This window comes from Hemiscyllium ocellatum, chromosome 17, assembly GCF_020745735.1.
Source record: "Hemiscyllium ocellatum isolate sHemOce1 chromosome 17, sHemOce1.pat.X.cur, whole genome shotgun sequence".
Lineage (NCBI taxonomy): Eukaryota > Metazoa > Chordata > Chondrichthyes > Orectolobiformes > Hemiscylliidae > Hemiscyllium > Hemiscyllium ocellatum.
Window position 1 is genome coordinate 41,044,936 of NC_083417.1, and position 19,507 is coordinate 41,064,442.

The following is a 19,507-nucleotide window of genomic DNA, read 5'->3' on the forward strand; positions in this document are numbered from 1 at the left end:
CCATATTAAGATTTAATTTATTAAACCTCAGACATGTCCTCAAATGTAAGATATACCAGTTTAACAGGTGTAATATCTGTGACCATGTACCTTTTCCAACCTGAAGCTAATACTGTGGAGAGTTGTTAATACAATGTTGTCTTTTTCTGCTGATGTTTTAGATGTAATTTCTGGCAGTTGACCAGAACTACTGGGGTCATTTGCTCCATTTGCTCTAGAAACTTTTTTTCCTTTTGGCATCTTGTCAGCAGCATTTAATGTTCCATTACCATTTGTATTGTCCCATGAAAGTGAAGCATTTTCCATCAGCATGGCGTATGGAGAGTCTTTCATACTTTTCACGTATACAACAGGATCTTTCATGACGAGAATTTTCTAATAATAAAGTAAATTTTTGAAAGGAACATAAATGCACAAATCTGAATTGGAACTTTAATAATTGTTTAATTATTCTTCTATAAACAACATGCATATATTTAAAACAATAAATGTAAAATTATTATCAAAGTTACTAATTTACCTTTAACCTCCGTAAAGAAATTTTAGCCTCTGCAAATGCTTTAACTGAATATGGCAGACTGGCCAATGAAAATTTCATTGAATTGAAAACTGCAATCACAGTAAATGCCTTGAGTGATGAGAAAAAAAATATAAGGAACAAATTTACAGATAGTCAGGATAACACTAAGTGTGTTATTAAATGTTCTCTTCTTCTAATCTTACCGTGGATGCTGTCAACTCGTATCCCAGGAGTGTGTGTACAACAAATGTGAGGACTGTGGCCAATGTTGGTACAATAGGAGTAACTGAAGTATTCACACTTTGAACATATCCTGCTTTTTCTAATATCTTTCGTTCAGTTTTACGAACATCTGTTTCAGAAAATTAACAGCACAAATTGTCTGCATCAGCCAACATCTAATGTCCCTTAAGATCCATAAAACTTATATAATTTAAAATATGCATTATTTCTTGTTTCTGGGTACTGATATTTCATGTTTTGAATTATAAAGATAACATAAAGCTACTGATATGTTTACATCCTACATATATATATGTACAGAGGAATCTCGATTATCCGAACAACACGAGCGGGGAGTATTGTGTTCGGATAGTCAAATATTTGGATAATCGAATGTTCGGATAACACATTTTAGCCAAGCATCAGGACCTTGCAGTCTTTTTCAGATAATCCAAAATTCAGATAATTGATGTTCAGATAATCGAGGATCTTCTGTACACACACACACACAATATGTATATACACACACACAAAAGACAATTCAGGTTTAAAAGAAAGCATGGCTTTAATGAATGGGCAACTTTTACTCCAGTTCACTGAAAAATGTGTTTTCTTACCATGAATAGTACGTGCAAACGATTTCTCCCATGCATACATTTTTATCAGTTTTATATATGTCAAAACTTCATTCATTAATCGCACTCGAGTATCTGTCTGAACAATGGCTTTGCGTCGAAATCCTGTAGTAAGTTGTGCCATTAACAGCTGGAACCAATAAATATCACAAATAATTTCATGATGTATTCTGAACTTCCTGTATACCAATTTCACAAAAATGCTTCTGAACTTCAAGGCATTTGATTGAGAAAAGAACACAAGAAAATAGCAGCTGAGAAATAAAGAACACCTTTCAGAATATCCTTCCAAATAAATGTATATTGTTGATAGGAAAATGTAGAAGAGGCAAAGATGGTGCTAAAGTAAATTAATAATGGAAAAAGATATTAAATAGGTAAGAAAGACATGCTTTGTGCGATCTTTCAAGAAACCAATGAACGGAAATACAAATATAGGAACATTAGAAAAAAATGTTAGTCCAAGATTAATAGTCAGCTCAGCAATTTTAGTTGTCAAAAGTGTTCATGTCAGTAAGAAATTCTTCCAAATTTATAATGATAATTGTTTCAAGATAAATAGAAATTGAAAACTAATTGTTCCATTAGAATAGAAATAATAATTAGAGAAGATAGCAGTAACATGTCATCCATCATTAATGGCTCTCTACCTAAATTTATCATAACTTAAAAACAATGTGCCTTCATGAATGGATCCTACATACCTGACAATGTTAACTGAGACAGCAACAAACTAACATTGCATTTATTTAACACCTTGTACACATGCAAAATGATAACAAAGCTCATTTTGTGTGGAACCTGGCATGAGTACATGATCTGTCCTGAATTCCCTCTCCAGCAAAATTTATGGAAAAGAACATTGGGTGACACATAAAACAGTTGGATAATTGATCATTACAAATTTTGTTGCCATGTAAAATTTCAGTCCTAGTATCCCTATAGTGTGGAAACAGGCCCATTGGCCCAACAAGTCCACATTGACCCTTCAAAGAATAACCTACCCAGACCCATTCCCTGAAACTACTACTCTACATTTACCCCTAGCTAACGTGCCTAATCTACATATCGCTGAACACTATGGGCAATTTAGCATGGCCAATTCACCTGACCCACACATCTTTGAACTGTGGGAGAAAACTAGAACACCCGAAGGAAACCTACACAGGCACAGGGAGAATGTGCAAACTCCACACAGGCACTTGCACGAGGATGGAATCAAACCCAGGCCCCTGGTGCTGTGAGGCAGCAGTGCTAACCATTGCATCACCTTACTGCCCCTGAATGGCCTGATATATATAATATTTAATGAGTGCTGTTAACAATCTCAAAAATCACAGAATTAAGAATGTAAGAAAAATCTCATAAATTGGAAATAAACTAATAAAACAATAAGATCACAAGATGAATGAACAGAAGCAAGCTATTCGGCATAAAGTTCACTATGCCATTTAATTAGGTCATTGCTGATGTAATAGATATGTTTATATAATTGATATATTTTGAAGAAAATTGACAAAGCTAACTGAGGTAAACTTGGATTTAGTCCTGCACTAGCAATCCACAAAATAATTACTCATCAAGTTTAGAGACCACTTGTTTCAAAACTAGCAAGCAGCAATTAATTTGAGTTCAGCACATGATGATCTTGCTCAACCGTTAATGTCAACATTTTGAGAAAATGAAATCCTAAATGAACATTAGAAAGTTTTACATTACATCCTCGATGCCCTCCTCTACTGTGGTGTGACTTGCTAATTGTGCCTATTAGATGCATAAATCCCTTGGAAGCTGACAAAGAAGTGTCAAACATGTCAAGAACTGTCAAGACAGGTCAAGCTTAAAAGGAACTGTTGAAAAATGTCAAAACTATCTATAAATATTAAAAAAGTATCAATATGTCTAATAGCAAAAAGTGGTAAACCTATTAATAGTCACAATTTATTTTAATTGAATGAAGTTTCTTTTTTCAAATACAATCTAATCTGCAAGATGGAACTTTACATATAAACAAATTAAGAACAAGAATAGGGTCATGAAGCTCCTGGAGCTTACTTTGCCATTCAGAGGTGATCTGATTATTCCACATTCCTGCCCACTCTATTATCTGTTCTTCCTCTTGCTTGTCAAGAACATAGTCTAAGACTCTGCTTCTATTCCTTTTGAGAAAAAGAGTTCCAAACACCTACAACTATCTTTCAAATAACAATTCTCCTTTCTTGAAGCCCTTTATTTGAAACAGTGATTTCTAGTTCTGGATTTTCCTTGACACGTGCATTCTGTCTAGAGTCCTCAGGACCTTATGTGTTAGCAAGTTTTGAGAAGATTTGTGGTTCAGGTTGAGGTTCTGGATTTGGGTTTGCTTGCTAAGCTGGAAGGTTCGTTTTCAGATGTTTCTTCACCATACTAGGTAACATCATCAGGTAGCCTCCAGATGACGCACTGTGGCATGGCCCACTTTGTATTTAATGTATTTTCATGTGGTGATGTCATTTCCTGTTCTTTTTCTCCGGGGATGGTAAATGGGATTCAAGTCAATGTGTTTGTTGATACAGTTCAAGTTGGAATGCCATGCTTCTAGGAATTCTTGTGCGTGTCTCTGTTTGGCTTGTCCTAGGATGGATGTGTTGTCCCAGTCGAAGTGGTGTCCTTCCTCATCTGTTTGTAAGGAAAGTAGTGAGAGTAGGTCATGTCTTTTTGTGGTCAGTTGATGTTCATATATCCTGGTGGCTAGTTTTCTGTTTGTTTGTCCAATGTACTGTTTGTTACTATTCTTGCAAGTTTTTTGTAAATTACGTTAGTTTTGCTTGTTGTCTGTATAAGGTTTTTCAAGTTCATTAGTTGCTGTTTTAGTGTGTTGGTGAGTTTGTGGAGTACCATGACACCAAGAGGACCGAGTAGTCTGTCAATCATTTCTGCGATGTCTTTGATGTAGGGGAGAGTGGGCTAAGGTTTCTGGATGTGTTTTGTCTGCTCGTTCGGGTTTGTTGATGAGAAATCAGTGGACAGTGGTCATTCTCTTTGAATACACTGTATAGGTGATTTTTCTCCGCTCTGCATAGTTCCTTTGTGCTGCTGTGTAGTGGTTATTGAAATAATGTTCTAATGCAGCTTTGCTTGTTGGTGTTGGGGTGATTGCTTCTGTAGTTCAGTATTTGGCCAGAATGTGTTGTTTTCCTGTAAATGCTGGTTTGAAGTTCCCTATTGGCTATATGCTCTACTGCGACATCTAGGAATGGCAGTTTATTGTTGTTTTCCTCCTTTTTAGTGAAATTTGTGCCAGTAAGCGTATTATTAATAGTCTTGAAAGTTTCCTTTTATTGTTTCGTTCAGTGATGAGAAAGGTGTCATTCACGTAGCAGACCCAAAGTTTGGGTTGGATGGTTGGTAGAGCTGTTTGTTCGAGTCTCTGCATTACTGCCGCTGATATCAGAGATCCCATGGGTGTTCCTTTGGTTTGTCTGTCGGTTTTGTTGTTGAAGGTGAAGTGGGTGGTAAGGCATAGGTCCACTAGCTTGACTACATTGTCCTTGCTGGTGACGTTGGTGGTGTTTGGTGTATGTGTCTTTGGTTCTTCTAATAATACAGTCAGTGTTTCCTTGGTGAGGTTGATGTTGATGGATGTGGACAGGGCTGTTACATCATAGGAGACCATACTTCATCCTTGTCTATCTTGGTGTCTTTTGTAGTCTTCAGGAATTCTTGAGTGGAGTGGATGGAGTGGCGCGAGTCTTTCACTAAGTGTTTTAGTCTTTGTGTAGCTCCTTGGACAGTCTGTAAGTTTGTATTACACTGTGGGTCTGAGGGGGGCCTTCTAGTTTGTGAATTTTGGTAATCTGTAGAAGCATGGTATGTTGGATCCATCTGGTTTCATTTTTTTGGAAGTTGGTCTTATTTATTTCTCCAGATGTTTGAAGTATTTTGAGTAGAGCTGTGTTTCAGTTAGCTGAAAGCGTGATTCAGTTCTCTGGTTGTGGGTTTGGGTATAGCGCCACTTGTTGGTAAGTATTCATATCTGCAAATAGTGCATTCACTTTCTCAATGTAGTCTCTTTGATTTAAAACGAACGTCAAATGTCCTTTGTCTGCAGGTAGGATAACAATTTTTTTTAACCTTTTTTTAATCTTTCTAGCGTTTTCCTTTATTGTGTATTGAGTGTGCCTCAGAGACATGCATGAGAATTCCTAGAAGCATGGCATTCTAACTGGAACTCTATCAACAATCGTATTGATTTGGAGCCCATTTATCACCCTCTGAGAAAAAGAACAGGAAATGACATCACTATGGGAAATGACATCACCACATGAAATTACATCACCAACCCAAGGAAATTTAAACACATAAATACAAAGTGGGCCATGCCACCAGTGCTTCATCTGGAGGCTACCTGATGATGTTACCTGGCATGGTGAAGAAACATCTGAAAACGACCCTTCCAGCTCAGCAAGCAAACCTACATCCAGAATCTTATGTATTTCAATCATATTGAAAACTCCAGCTGATACATAGGCTGCCCAAACTTTCCTCATGAGGCAAATTTTCCCCTTCCAAATATTACTCTCATAAATCCTCACTGAACTGCCTGCTGATAGATTTGCCTGTTTCATTGAATAAACAGCTCGATACTATACAAAATACTCCAGATATGATCTCACCTATCCCCATATTCTCCCCACTTTTGTATTCAATTTCCCTCATAATGAACATGAGCATTCTATTCACTTTTCTAATTACCTGCACGCTAACCTTTTTTAAAATTCACAAATATAAGCACCAAAGTCCTTTTACATTTCTCACCATTGAGAAAATGCATTTATTCTTTTATTCTGCTGGTCAAAATGATCAATTTCATATTTTACTATATTTTGCTCCATTTGTCAGATCTTTACCCTCTCGCTTGATCTACCTATATAAATTGGTGGACTCCTCCTGCCTACTTCACAATTTACTTTTCTACATAACTTTGTATCATTTCAAGATTTAGCAACTGTACCTTTTGGCTTTATCAGTCAATACAATTTGCAAAAATTCTTGATGCAAGTTGATTTTGATAGTGAATCATGTAGGTCCGATTCTTTAAGTGCAATCTGCAATCTTGAAATAATATGAGTCTGATTTTGTCACCTCATTGACTTTGTGATAGTAAATATAAAACCTTAGTGTTCCATCCACTTTTGGCATCATCACAATAGGTAAGCTCCAGGCACTATGAATCAGTTCAATAATATCACTGTCCAACCAGAACTTAATCTCGTCCCTGTCTTGAGCTAATATCTCTAAACCGAATCTGTAAACACATTGTTTCAGAAGTAATGCTACTTAAACATAAACACCATAAACAACCAAAGATTTTTTTCCTGGCCTGTCCATACACATTGACATATGGTTCTATAATAGCCTTTGTGAGTCACTTTGAGAGTATTCTAAGAAAATAAAAAATGTATTACTAACTTTTTAAGTACTTCTGTATTATCCAGCCTGATTGTCGATTGTTCAAATGCTGATTTATTTTCCAATTGTTCTGATGTTTCTATTTCACTCCCTATTTCTTTTAATTATGTAAGTACAATTGTCTTCTGGCTATCAAACCCTGTCATAATCCCTTCTTAACATTTTAACAGGACACTCTCTCTGATACTTTTTCCTGACTGTATTATTCTCTCTATTATTTGTGTCATTGAGTTTATTGTTGGTTTGATAACTTCCAGTAAACCTTGCTTATAATAGTTCCCCAGAGAAAGGTAACAACACAACATCTTGACTCATTACAAAATTTCAAACTCTAATCTACAATATTATTCTATTCTAGTTTTCATTGTTTGTTGAGCACTCTTTGAATTCTTCTTGGCCAACTTGCATGCTTTTATTAATTTCTCTCTGAAACTTGAAACATGGGTTAAAAGCTTAGTCTCTGAGCTTTGGTTTGACCATTTCTGTTTAATCATTTCAAGTGGTCCTCTCACCATATGTTCATATATCAGTTCAAAAGGACTGAATCCTGTGGACTCATTAGAAGCATCCCTATGGTGAACAGTAAAAACGAATTCCTTTACTCTAACCATTACAACATTTTTGACAATAAGGTCTAACAATGATCTTCAAAATTTGATGTCATCTTTTCAATGAATCTTGAGATTGTGAGTGATATGTAGAAGTATATTTTTTTCCATCCAAAGCTCGTCTCCACTTCTTGGAATGTTTGTGATATAAAATTTCAGCATTTATCTGATTGTATTTATTTGGGTAATTCATATCTTCTAAAAGAATGGGACTAACTTTTACAATTCCATTCTTGCAATGCTTTTCCAAAAGTGACCACTTCTGGAAATCTTCTGTAAGTATCCAAAATCATTAAAAGATGCTGATTCTAATTCATGGTTTCAGGTAACGATTCTACGGAAGATTTTAAGGTTCTATGAAATGATTCATCTGTAGCTGGTATCAGAACTAAATACACAAATTGAATAGATTGAATGGATTTTGCCAACTATCTGATAATGACCACATCTTTGTGTAATCCTAGCCAATCAATTTTTTTTAAGCCTGTGATTTCTAAATGCCTAATTAGCCTGCCATTGGAATTTTGTGAAGTTTTCATAAAATTTCATTATGATACTCAGATGAATCTACCATGTGATGGGTGAATGCAGATTTCTCATTGGCTGATATTTTCATTGCTCTTAACATCCTTGAGGCATTGCCAGATGTTCCTACAGATCATGGACGCTGTTCAGACCAGTGTGGTCTGGTGACTTCTGACCAGATTGGTAGAATCTGGTACTAAATTATCCTCTAACAGTTTTGAGGAAAGAGAATGGCCCATATTCTCCCACGTCACCTCCTGACAGCAAATTGCAGTACCAGCTATCAACTACCTCTCAGAGGCAATGCATCCTAAACTGGAAGTTAAAAGTGAATTCTGACTTGCAATATTTGAACTGGTGCACCGCTGGGCTTTAAATATGGCACCAATGATGTGAAACCTGGATTGTCATGCGGTGGTGTGCACATCTGCCACTGCAAGTGCAGGAAAACACAAAAATGGCCTTGAGGAAGCATGTACTATTTGAAGAGGTGACCAGTGTATAAGTTTGCAAGAAAATTTGCTGGAGTTCCAGGAAAGAAAGCCTCCATAACACTCATCTGAAATGGACACAGCCAAATTATGAGAAAATTCAACCCATGTTATTTCCTTTGCTCTTCCTGACTACCATGAATTTTTCTATGCGCCCTGTGTTCATGCAACAATTGTAGAAATAATGAGGGATAAAGAATTTTGAGCTGTATAATCAAATGGGAAATGTTTAAATCTGAGACATTTACTTTGACAGCACAAATAATAATTTCCATTTCAAAGTAAAGTGTCTATCAAACCACAGAGAGGAAATAGGTCAGACCTTTTTTTAATCCTTTCAGAAGCACACTTTCCTACTGCCAGTGCAACTAAATTACAGCACAGAAACATGACATCAGAAGGCATTTTACATTGGAAAAGTACTGTATTACTGTTACGTGTGCCAACAATTACATAATGGAGATGTCAACTTACTCATACAGGACAGTTCTGTCTGCTGAACTGCTGCATTAGATGCATACCTACATTACAATGCAACATCTAGGCATGACATTTGAAAATGTCAAAATGGTTTACAACTCAGATTTTCAAAATTGCCTCTGCATTATTTTCTTCATAAACTCTCAAACTTGTTATGCTTTTCATGGGTTTCCAAAACTGTACTACTTGATGACATTATGTGGGAACAAAACCAAATTCCATTCAGAATTGGAAAGCCAACCTCAGCAGGTTGCACATTGGGCATTCCTGAGCCGCAATGAGGTCAGAGAGTCAGGAACATGAAAGAAAATGACATTTCTTCCCCTCAAAATATATAAATAAAACCATTCATTCTCTAATTCTGTCTCTGAACCCAGATGAAAGTTCAGTCTCTAGTCTCCAAACATAAGGAGCATGTTCAAGCCCTTTAAATGGCACAGGGAAGGCAAATTATGAGGAAATATTAGAAAGATGTTTCAGAGGTATTCATGTTCAGGAAATACTTCTGCATTCTAGTAATTTTAATGCGATGGTAGTTGTGAAGACAAAAACATTGGAGCTAGCTGCTTTGATGGAACAAGTTTATGTTTCTCTGTTTAACTTTGTGAACTAAGTAATTATAAAAAGTGGACACTTATGAGTTAATAAGTTTTATACGCAAACATTGCTCTGGATCATTATAGAGAAAGGAAAATTAGTATAATAAGTATGTAAGTTAGCACGCTGAGCTATAAGATTTGTTTTCATTCTTACAACATAGTATACAAGAACTGTAAAAAACACTACATCAGATAAACAAGTAGGAAACTTGCCACCAGGATACATAACACCAACTAGCCACCAAAAGACAGGACCCTATATCACTACTTTCCATTCATACAGACAAAGAAAGATAACAATTTTACTGGGTCAACACGCACATCCTAGGAAAGGTGAAACAAAAACATGCACAGGAATTCTTAGAGACATGGCATTCTAACCAGAACTCCATCAACAAACTCATTGATTTTGATCCTATCTACCTTCCCTTGAAGGAAAGAACTGGAAATGACATCACCCACCTTCAGAAACCAAGACCTATAAATAGAGAGGCGGGACATATCACCAGCACATCACCAGAGACTCTCACTGATGATGCTGCCTCGTATGGTAATGAAACACCTGAAAACAAATCTTCTAGCTCAATGATCTAATTTACATACTTATAATCAACCTGAGCTACAAATCGTATCAAAAATCACCAGTTAGTATAATCTGTTTGATCATATCTTTCAGAAACATCTCATAGTACTTGTACTGAATTATTTTAAAAATGTTGTTAGAAGGTAAATATGGCAGCATTCATGCGCAGTAAGATACTATAAAAGAGTTAGAAAGAGTCTGTTTTTTATGATCCTAATTGAGTGAGAAGTGGTGAACAGGACATTAGCAAAAAGCCTTCAGTTTCCTTAAACAGTTGTAATATTTTGATATCCAGCTAAAACATTTGACAGGCTCTCAGTCTAGCAACTCCTCTAAAGGAAAGTATTACCTCAGATGCAGTATATAGTTAGTAAAGCACTACAATACTATTAGCACAGCTCAGTCAGTGGCTGAGTAATACTTCTGTGCAGCATCAAGAATATCCTGCATTGTCAGAGATGGCCCATTATGTGCCTATTCAGGTGGATATAAAATATAAAATGCTGCTACTTAAGGGGCACAGAGTTCTTTAGGATAGCTAAATTCACACTGCCAGGGCAAATCATCTTCACCCAGTGCACTCGAACAAAAAGATGAAGAAGGATATGTTTCCCTCAAGAAATGCAACATAGATGTCAATGTGTGGTTCAATTGTTCAGAAGAAACCAATTTGGAGGAAGTTCCTGTATAAAGGGACGCAATTCTTTGAGAACAATTATTGGCAGGTGGAAGTACAGAAAAGGAATCAGAGGAAGGAATGCCAAAACTCAAGACCAAGAACCAATTCAACCCCCTGCCTGCTAAGTGTGTGGTCAGAGATGTGCTCTAGAATTGGGCTTATCAGTCACATACGGACCCACAGAACCTTTGACGATTAACACGGAATTTCTTAAAATGGATAATCATACTCATTAGAGCTTGACTACTGATGTCGGCAGAGTTCTTTACTGAGTTGATCGAGAGCTTACTATATGAAAATTGGCTGTTAAGCTTGCCTAAAATATAACAATGATTACATTTCTAAAGTAATCCATTGGTTATATTATTTCAATTAATTTAAGAGCCATGGTCTTTGCCAACTAAGCTAATAGCTAATGCCCATAATTAACTGTAATGTGAGATATCCAAAGTATGAAGAGGTGTTAAATAAATGCAATGTAAGTTTTGGTCATGACTTCAATATTTAACACCTCATTTGAACTGAAACAATCATTCATCTAACTCAAACTTTACAGTGCTCACAAGTTAGCTCAGCGGATGTGTACTAAAATTTGAGACAATAGGTGTGTTAGGATTTCATTGTAATGTCATACCTGAACAGGTATAAATAAAACATAAGCAACAATCCCCAACAATGATGTTGGGCCAAGGATAACGTAGCAATATATTGTGCAACTGATTAGCAATACCGGAGTACCAAATATAAAAGGACAAAACAAAGCAGCTTCAAATAGTCGATGACCATCATTTGACAATAGGTTCAATACCTGTATAAAGAAAGTAAAATGAAGCAAGTTAACTCAAAGCCATGTTTTTCAATCTTTGAACTTGATTTGAAATCAATCTATATTTAGCACAAAAACCTTGATTCCTCTCTTTTGCTTTCATGTTTTGAACACTACTTTTTCAGTGGCAGATGTTGCCAAATAATTCTACACTTCTGCAAGACAGAAGTTGAATCTGAACTGTCAGATCCATTTGCGAAAAAAAAGTTCACATCATTGTTAGGAGAGATTTTCATTATTTCAGTTCCAAAAAAGCTGATATCACTTTCATCATTAAAGTGTTGTGGAGAGGTGATGATTTTTTAAATACCCTTGTCATGTAAATTAGTAGGTTCCTGATATACGTTATACATTTAGAAACAAACCTTCAAAACAAACCCTTTAAAAATGTTACATATTTGGCACAGATGTTGACTGCTGTTTAATCTCTTAATTGATCTAGTTGCTCTTTTAAATTTTAAAGTATTCAGAAGGGTGTAATATTTCTCTCCAAATGCAGACCTAGTTCACTTAAATTCAGATGCTGGATCTATCCTACATTCTCTTTTTTCAGAGAGGTTCCCCTTGTACACCCCTTGTATTTATTTGATTACTATGGGTTAACAAACTCGGTCTATGCTATTACACTCAATTTCTGAATGGTGGATTGTAGGAAAACAATAGTGATCAAATGTTAAAATCAGAATATTAAAGCAAGTCTATAATGACTTACAAAACTTTTTCAAGAGTCCCCTCATTTAAACTGATGAAGATTTGTAAATTTTGTGAATAATTCTTATATGTAATAATTTCAGTTTATTTTATTGATATTAGGAGCAAAGTAATTGAATAATTTCTTCCTCAGTCAACTGGAAATACAAAATATCCCATGCCGTCTAAACAAATTTTGTGTTCCAGTTTTAGTTTCCTATTTTTATAAATATTAAATATCAAATTAAAATTTACATATATATTCCCAGACAAATAGTATATAATGAATATAACAAATAAAAAATAAGGAATTATGGTAATATAATGATTATGAAACTGGACAAAACTGAAACTGAAACTTCTACCAAAGTGACCTCTAGGCAACAAAGTAGAAAATTGCCCATATATTGTTTGTTCACAAAGAGCAGGACAAGTCCAATCTGGTAAAATACTAATCCATCAGCCCAATATCAGTAAAGTCACAGAACATGTAATTGGCATTTGTGTAGAGAAACAAACTAAATGGGTGGTCCTCTTTGTTATCATGTATTTCTTTGCCCACATATTTCAGTCTAATCAGTATTTTAACCAATAATTAAACTTTGATCATCATAATTCAAAACAGATTATTTGTTCATGAACATATCATTGTTATGGGAGCTTGCTGTGCACAAATTGTCATACATCATCTACATTTTAACAATAGCTACACTTTAAACAGAGTTCCATTGTTATAAAGCATTTTAGAATGTCCTGAGGTCATGAAAAGTCATGATAAGTACTGATAAGTCTCATTTGATTAACAAACTGATATCCATATATTGAACTAGGCAGCAAAAGACTTTCAGAGATTTATAAGGGATTTGATATGAATCTGTAGTTTAGCACATAAGCCAGTTGACACCATTCCCTTCTCGACCCATTCCCTGTCCAGACATTAGTTTCCCAGTGCGGAAGAACCCAGCTTTTTTTTAAATCTCAACCTGTTCAGACATGTTATGACACACCAGTAGGTGGGACTTGAATCCAGGTTTTCTGGCCACAGGTAGGGACACTACTACTGCATCACAACAATCCTGAGAGCACAGCTTTTTAAAAATATTTAGTAACCCAACACTAAATTCAACTGATCCCAACACTTTATTTTGTAGAGTAACCTGCATTCCTACCAGCAATATCATTTTTATACATCACTTTCTTGAAATAGTGGAACACAAAAAGATAATAGGAGGTTGCAGCAAATGGAGACATGTGAAAATTAATAATAGTGAGTAATTGGTTGGGGAAAGTTCAAAGCTTTGAACACATTTAAATTAGTTTTTTTGAGTTAGTATTACTCAGCGATGGAAAATGTTACTGTTGTTTGAGTTACTGTAGAGTGCCTTGAGATCTGAAACACAATGTGCTATGTACAAGGATATGGGTGGCATTGCTCACCAAATCCTGCATTGGGACTAAAATGGAGAGAGTATCAAAGGATGTCATAATAAGTAGAAGAATGAAAGGTTTTTCAAAGTGGCAGCATTCAAGTGAGTTGCTGATATTTGATATACTGTTGACAGGTCCTGGGATATATCTCACCAAAGGGCCAGCACCATGTTTTACTCGCGGAATTACTGAATAAATGATAGTAATACATTTGGCAGCAATGAGGGTTGGATATTGGTTTTGAAATATAATATTGGGGACGTCTAGATGTTGTGGAACATTGAGAAATCGTACTGAAATCTCTTATTACAGGGAAGGGAGAATATTGATTTTTGACAACACTGGGCTGTCAGATGATGGGATAAGAACATAGAGAAAAGTGTACGAAGTTAAAAATCACACAACACCAGGTTATAGTCCAACAGGTTTATTTGGAAGCACTAGCTTTAGGAGCGCTGCTCCTTCATCAGGTAGTTGTGCTTAGTGCTTACAAAGAAACCAGTTGGACTATAACCTGGTGTTGTGTCATTTTTAACTTTGTCCACCCCAGTCCAACACTGGCTCCTCCACATTAAGAAAAATATATGTCCTGCATACCTGCCGTGCTGCAGGTGGAGCAGATCAGGTCTGTCAGTACTTGGGAGTGCATGAGAGGGTACCTTAAGATGAAGAAAAATCAGGAAGTAGGTTTAGGAAGCGCAAGCAGGGTATTGCAGTCTAAATGTATTGGGGAGAGGTCTAGGCACCTAAGTGTATTTGTCTGACCTCTCTCATTTCTGGAAGTTCTGAGAGGAGTCCAGGAAACCCAAAACGATTAAGTTAGGGATGTGGGCCAAGCAGACTTTCCTCCAATCTTCCTCCTGCCAATTATTAAGACAGCAAAGTTTTACATTTAAGTCACACACATAACGACCTCAGGGTGTCTTGAAGTGCTGCAGGAAATGTAATTGCTACTGAAATACTGTTGTAAAATATGAAATGGTCATCTAAATCCTCCCAGATTCAAAGTTGTGTTGTATTTTATGACTTTAATCACAGCCACAAGCCTAGCAGAATAAATTTGAGCCAAGGCAGATCAAGATCAGTTAAGAATGTGTTGTGTCGAATCAGGAGCGGTTGGAATAAACTTGGATGGGTGCAGCAATAGATATGTAAACCATTTAGACATTTGGTCTGACCAATATTTCAACTGACTATTATCTGTGAAACTATTCTAAAAAGCTGGATCTACCATAGGGAGAAAAGCAGAAAAAAAAAGTCAGAGAGGCATTGCCACTAAATTACTGTCACATAATCTTCTCAACCATATGGAAATCAATGAAGGACAACTGAGTAATCTTATATTATAGATTAGTGCTTACCTCACCAATGGAAATGTTGTTTAAACTTTTAAGATGGATCAGCTTAACAAATGCCGAAGTAGAAATGGCACCTTTTAGTCGAATGGCAGTCTGATAATTGATAGCCCATGAAGCTGAGAAGAAAGCTGTTTTACAGAGCTCTGTAGTAAATAAGGCCAAGCACAGACCAACTCCATAAACAAGATTGTCTGATTTTTTTTCAATATGCTGAAGTATAGCATGAACCAGCACTGCCTGTAAAGTAAGGAAGGATAGCAGCAGTTAAACAGTAATAATACTGTGACATTTTTGTGTTTGACAAAATATCAATGGGATACATCCACTTTATATATCGACAACAACAATAATAACCAAAGCCTGCATCCATGTGGTGCCTTTAATGAAAAAACATATCCAAAGTCAAGTGATAGTGAATGTACAGAAAATGGACACTAGACCAAGACAGCAGGGAGTAAGGTGTGAGCAAAGCTTTATTTTTAAATGGTTTCCATGGTTTTAAAAAGTCAGTGGAGCAATAAGGTATGGGGTGGGACGTTCAGAACAGAAACATGAATAACTGAAATGTTATCAGTTCTGGTAAGAAGAGGGAGCACTAAATGATTATTTGGAAAAGCATAATTTGATTAGAGATAGTCAGGCCTTGTGAGGGGCAGGTCAAAATGAACAGCCTTATTAAATTCTTTGAGGATATGACAAAACACATTGATGAAGGTAGAGCAGTGGATGTGATGCATATGGATTTTAGCAAGGCATTTGATAAAGTTCCCTATGGTAGGCTCATTCATAAAGTAAGGAGGCATGGGATACAGGGAAATTTGGCTGTTTGGATACAGAATTGACTGACCGATAGAAGACAGAGGGTGATAGTGATGGAAAGTATTCGGCCTCGAGCTCGGTGACCAGTGGTGTTCCGCAGAGGTCTGCTCTTAGGCCTCTGTTCTTTGTGATTTTATAAATGACGTGGATGAGGAAATGTAAGAGTGGGTTAGTAAGTTTGCCAATGATATAAAGGTTGATGGAGTTATGGATAGTGTGGAAGGCTGTTATAGGTTGCAACAGGGCATTCATAGGATTCAGAGCTGGGCTGAAAAGTGAAAGATGGAGTTCAACCTGGAAAACTTTGAAGTGATTCATTTTGGAAGTCAAATTTAAATGCAGATTGCAGGGTTAAAGACAGGGTTCTTGGCAGTGTGGAAAAACAGAGGGATCTTAGTGTCCATGACCATAGATCCCTCAAAGTTGCCACCCAAGTTGATAGAGTTGTTCAGAAGGTGTGTGGTGTGCTGATTCTAATTAGCAAAGGGATGAGTTTAAGAGCCGTGAGGTTATGCTGCAGTTCTATAAAACCCTGTTTGGACCACACTCGGAATATTGTGTTCAGTTCTGGTCACCTCATTATAGGAAGGACGTGGAAGCTTTCGAGAGGGTCAGAGGAGATTTACCAAGATGTTGCCTGGACTGAAGGGCATGTCTTATAAAGAAAGGTTAAGGGAGCTAGGGCTTTTCTCGTTGGAGGGAAGAAGGATGAGAGGTGACTTGGTATAGATGTACAAGATGATGCGAGGTATAGATAAAGTGGATAGCCAGAGACTTTATCCAGGGCGGAAATGGCTATTACAAGGGAGCATAATTTTAAGGTGGTTGGAGAAAGGTTTAGGGGAGATGTCAGAAGTAGATTATTTACACAGAGAATGGTGGGTGCGTGGAAAGTACTGCCAGTGGTAGTAGTAGAATCAGATAAATTATGGACAATTAGGCAACACTTGGATAGGCACATGGATGACAGGGAAATGAAGGATATGTAGGTTAGTTTGATCTTAGAGTAGAATAAAAGGTTGACACAATATCGAGGACCAAAGATCCTGTACTGTATTTTACAGTTCTATGTTCTATATTCTATGTTCTAAACGTTGGAATGGAGGAATATGGAGCAGATAGGCTGGGATGAGGTCATGAATTCATGGAGTCATAGGGATGTACAGCAAGGAAACAGACCCTTTGGTCCAACCCGTCCATGCCGACCAGATATCCCAACCCAATCTAGTCCCACCTGCCAGCAGCCAGCCTATAGCCATCCAAACCCCTGCTATTCATATACCCATCCAGATGCCTTTTAAATTTTGCAATTGTACCAGCCTCCACGACTTCCTCTGGCAGCTCATTCCATACATATACCATCCACTGCATGTTGCACCTTAGGTCTCTTTTATATCTTTCCTCTCTCGCTCTAAACCTATGCCCTATCCATGCCCCTCATGATTTTATAAACCTCTATGAGGTCACTCCCTCAGCCTCCAACTCGCTAGGGAAAATAGCTTTAGCCTATTCAACCTCTCCCTATAATTCAAATCCTCCAACATGGCAACATTCTTGTAAATCTTTTCTAAACCTTTTCAAGTTTCACAACATCCTTCTGATAAGAAGTAGACCAGAATTGCATGCAATATTCCAAAAGTGACCTAACCAATATCCTGTATAACCATAATATGACCTCCCAACTCCTGTACTCAATACTCTGACCAATAAAGGAAAGCATACCAAACATCATGACTTGGAGATGCCAGTGTTGGACTGAGGTGTACAAAGTTAAAAATCACACAACAATACAATAGGTTTATTTGGAAGCACTAGCTTTCAGAGCGCTGCTCCTTCATCAGGTGGTTGTGGATAATAAGATTGTAAGACACAGAATTTAGCAAGAGTTTACAGTGTGATGTAACTAAAATTATGTATTGAAAAAGGCCTGATTGTTTGTTAGAATGACCATGTTGGTTTCAGTTCTTTCATTTGTAAATTGTAAAACTTTTTTTTAAAGTTACATTCTCAATTGGTGTCATGCTGGCCCAGATAATGTATTGAAGGTGTTAGCTTTCCTGTGTGAGGCAATGGTCAGACTGATTCTAATCTAAAAAACGGATTTACAGAATCTTACATGGATTCATGCAGTTTTAGAGCAAAGTAAAGTGTAATTTTACAAGTACAAATTCACCCCACGAACTTATATGTGCATGTGTGCATGCATGAGTGTCTGTGTGGGGTGGGGGATGTGGGCGGGAGTTAATGAGGGTCTGTGAGAGTGTGTATATGTCAGTGAGTGTGAGTGTAAAGGGGTATAAGTCTGCAAGAGGGTGTGTATGGTAGTGTATGTGTAAGCATATCAGAGAGGGTGTGTGTGTGTGTGTGTGTGTGTGTGTGTGTGTGTGTGTGTGTGTGTGTGTGTGTGTGTGTGTGTGTGTGTGTGTGTAGGTGTAGTGCAACATGTGACCCTATTGCACTATATACACAAACAGACAGATGGACACACACGCAGGCCCTCTCTGATATGCTTACACGTACACTACCACACACACCCTCTTGCAGACCCCTTTACACTCACAGTTGCACACATACACACATTTTTTCACAGACACTCATATCACTCCCATACACACACATACACACACACACACACACACACACCTGCATGCACACATACACTTCGAAGTTTGTTGGGTGAATTTGTACTTGCAGAATAACATTTTACTTTGCTGTAAAACTGCATGAATCTATGTAAGATTCTGTAAATCCGTTTTTTAGATTAGAATCAGTCAGACCATTGCCTCACACAGGGAAGCTCACACCTTCAATACATTATCTGGGACGACATGACACCAATTGTTAAAGTTCACTCGAAAATATAACTTCTAAAGAAGTTTTGCAAATTATATATGAAAGAACTGAAATCAACATGGTTATTCTAAAAGATGAGAGACTTAATAAAAAAATTCAGGTATTTTTCAATATATAATTTCAGTTACATCACACTGTAAACTTTTGCTATAAATTCTGTGTTTTACAGTCTTATTCTCCATAAACACCTGATAAAAAAAGCAGCAATCTAGTGCTTCCAAATAAACCTGTTGGACTATAACCTGGTTTTGTGTGATTTTTAACTTCATACCAAATGCTTTCTTCGCTATCCATCTGCCTGCGACTCTACTTTCAAGGAGCTATTAACCTGCACTCCAAGATCTCTTTGTACAGCAACATTCCCTAGGATCTTACCATTAAGTGTATAACTTCTGCTAAGAGTTGCTTTCCCAAAATGCAGCTCTTCGCATTTAACTAACTTTAACTTCATCTGCCACTCCGCTGACCATTGGTCCATCTGGTCAAGATCCTGTTGTAATCCGAGGTAACCTTTTTTGCTGTCCATGACATCTCCAATTTTGGTGGCATTTGCAAACGTACTAACTATACCTTTTATGCGCACATCCAAATCATTTATATAAATGATGAAAAGTAGTGGACCCAGCACTGATCCTTGTGGCACTCCACTGATCACAGGCCTCCAGTCTGAAGTTACTTTAAGATGCTAAGGATTTTGGGCGTAAAGTTTGTGGCATAGGCTTTATCAGTGAAGGTGGCCT

The 19,507-nt window shown here is 37.0% G+C and overlaps 1 protein-coding gene across 1 annotated transcript in view; it reads right to left on the minus strand.

The window, feature by feature from the left end:
• Window positions 1-19,507, minus strand: part of abcc12 (ATP-binding cassette, sub-family C (CFTR/MRP), member 12) — a 107,994-nt gene that overhangs the window by 86,254 nt on the left and 2,233 nt on the right. The window contains exons 4-9 of the mRNA XM_060838341.1: window positions 15,099-15,332; window positions 11,428-11,601; window positions 1,360-1,507; window positions 724-872; window positions 521-628; window positions 91-375 (exon numbers count right to left, since the gene is read on the minus strand). Of these exons, the coding sequence (XP_060694324.1) occupies window positions 91-375; window positions 521-628; window positions 724-872; window positions 1,360-1,507; window positions 11,428-11,601; window positions 15,099-15,332 (1,098 nt within the window). The remainder of the gene's footprint in view (window positions 1-90; window positions 376-520; window positions 629-723; window positions 873-1,359; window positions 1,508-11,427; window positions 11,602-15,098; window positions 15,333-19,507) is intronic.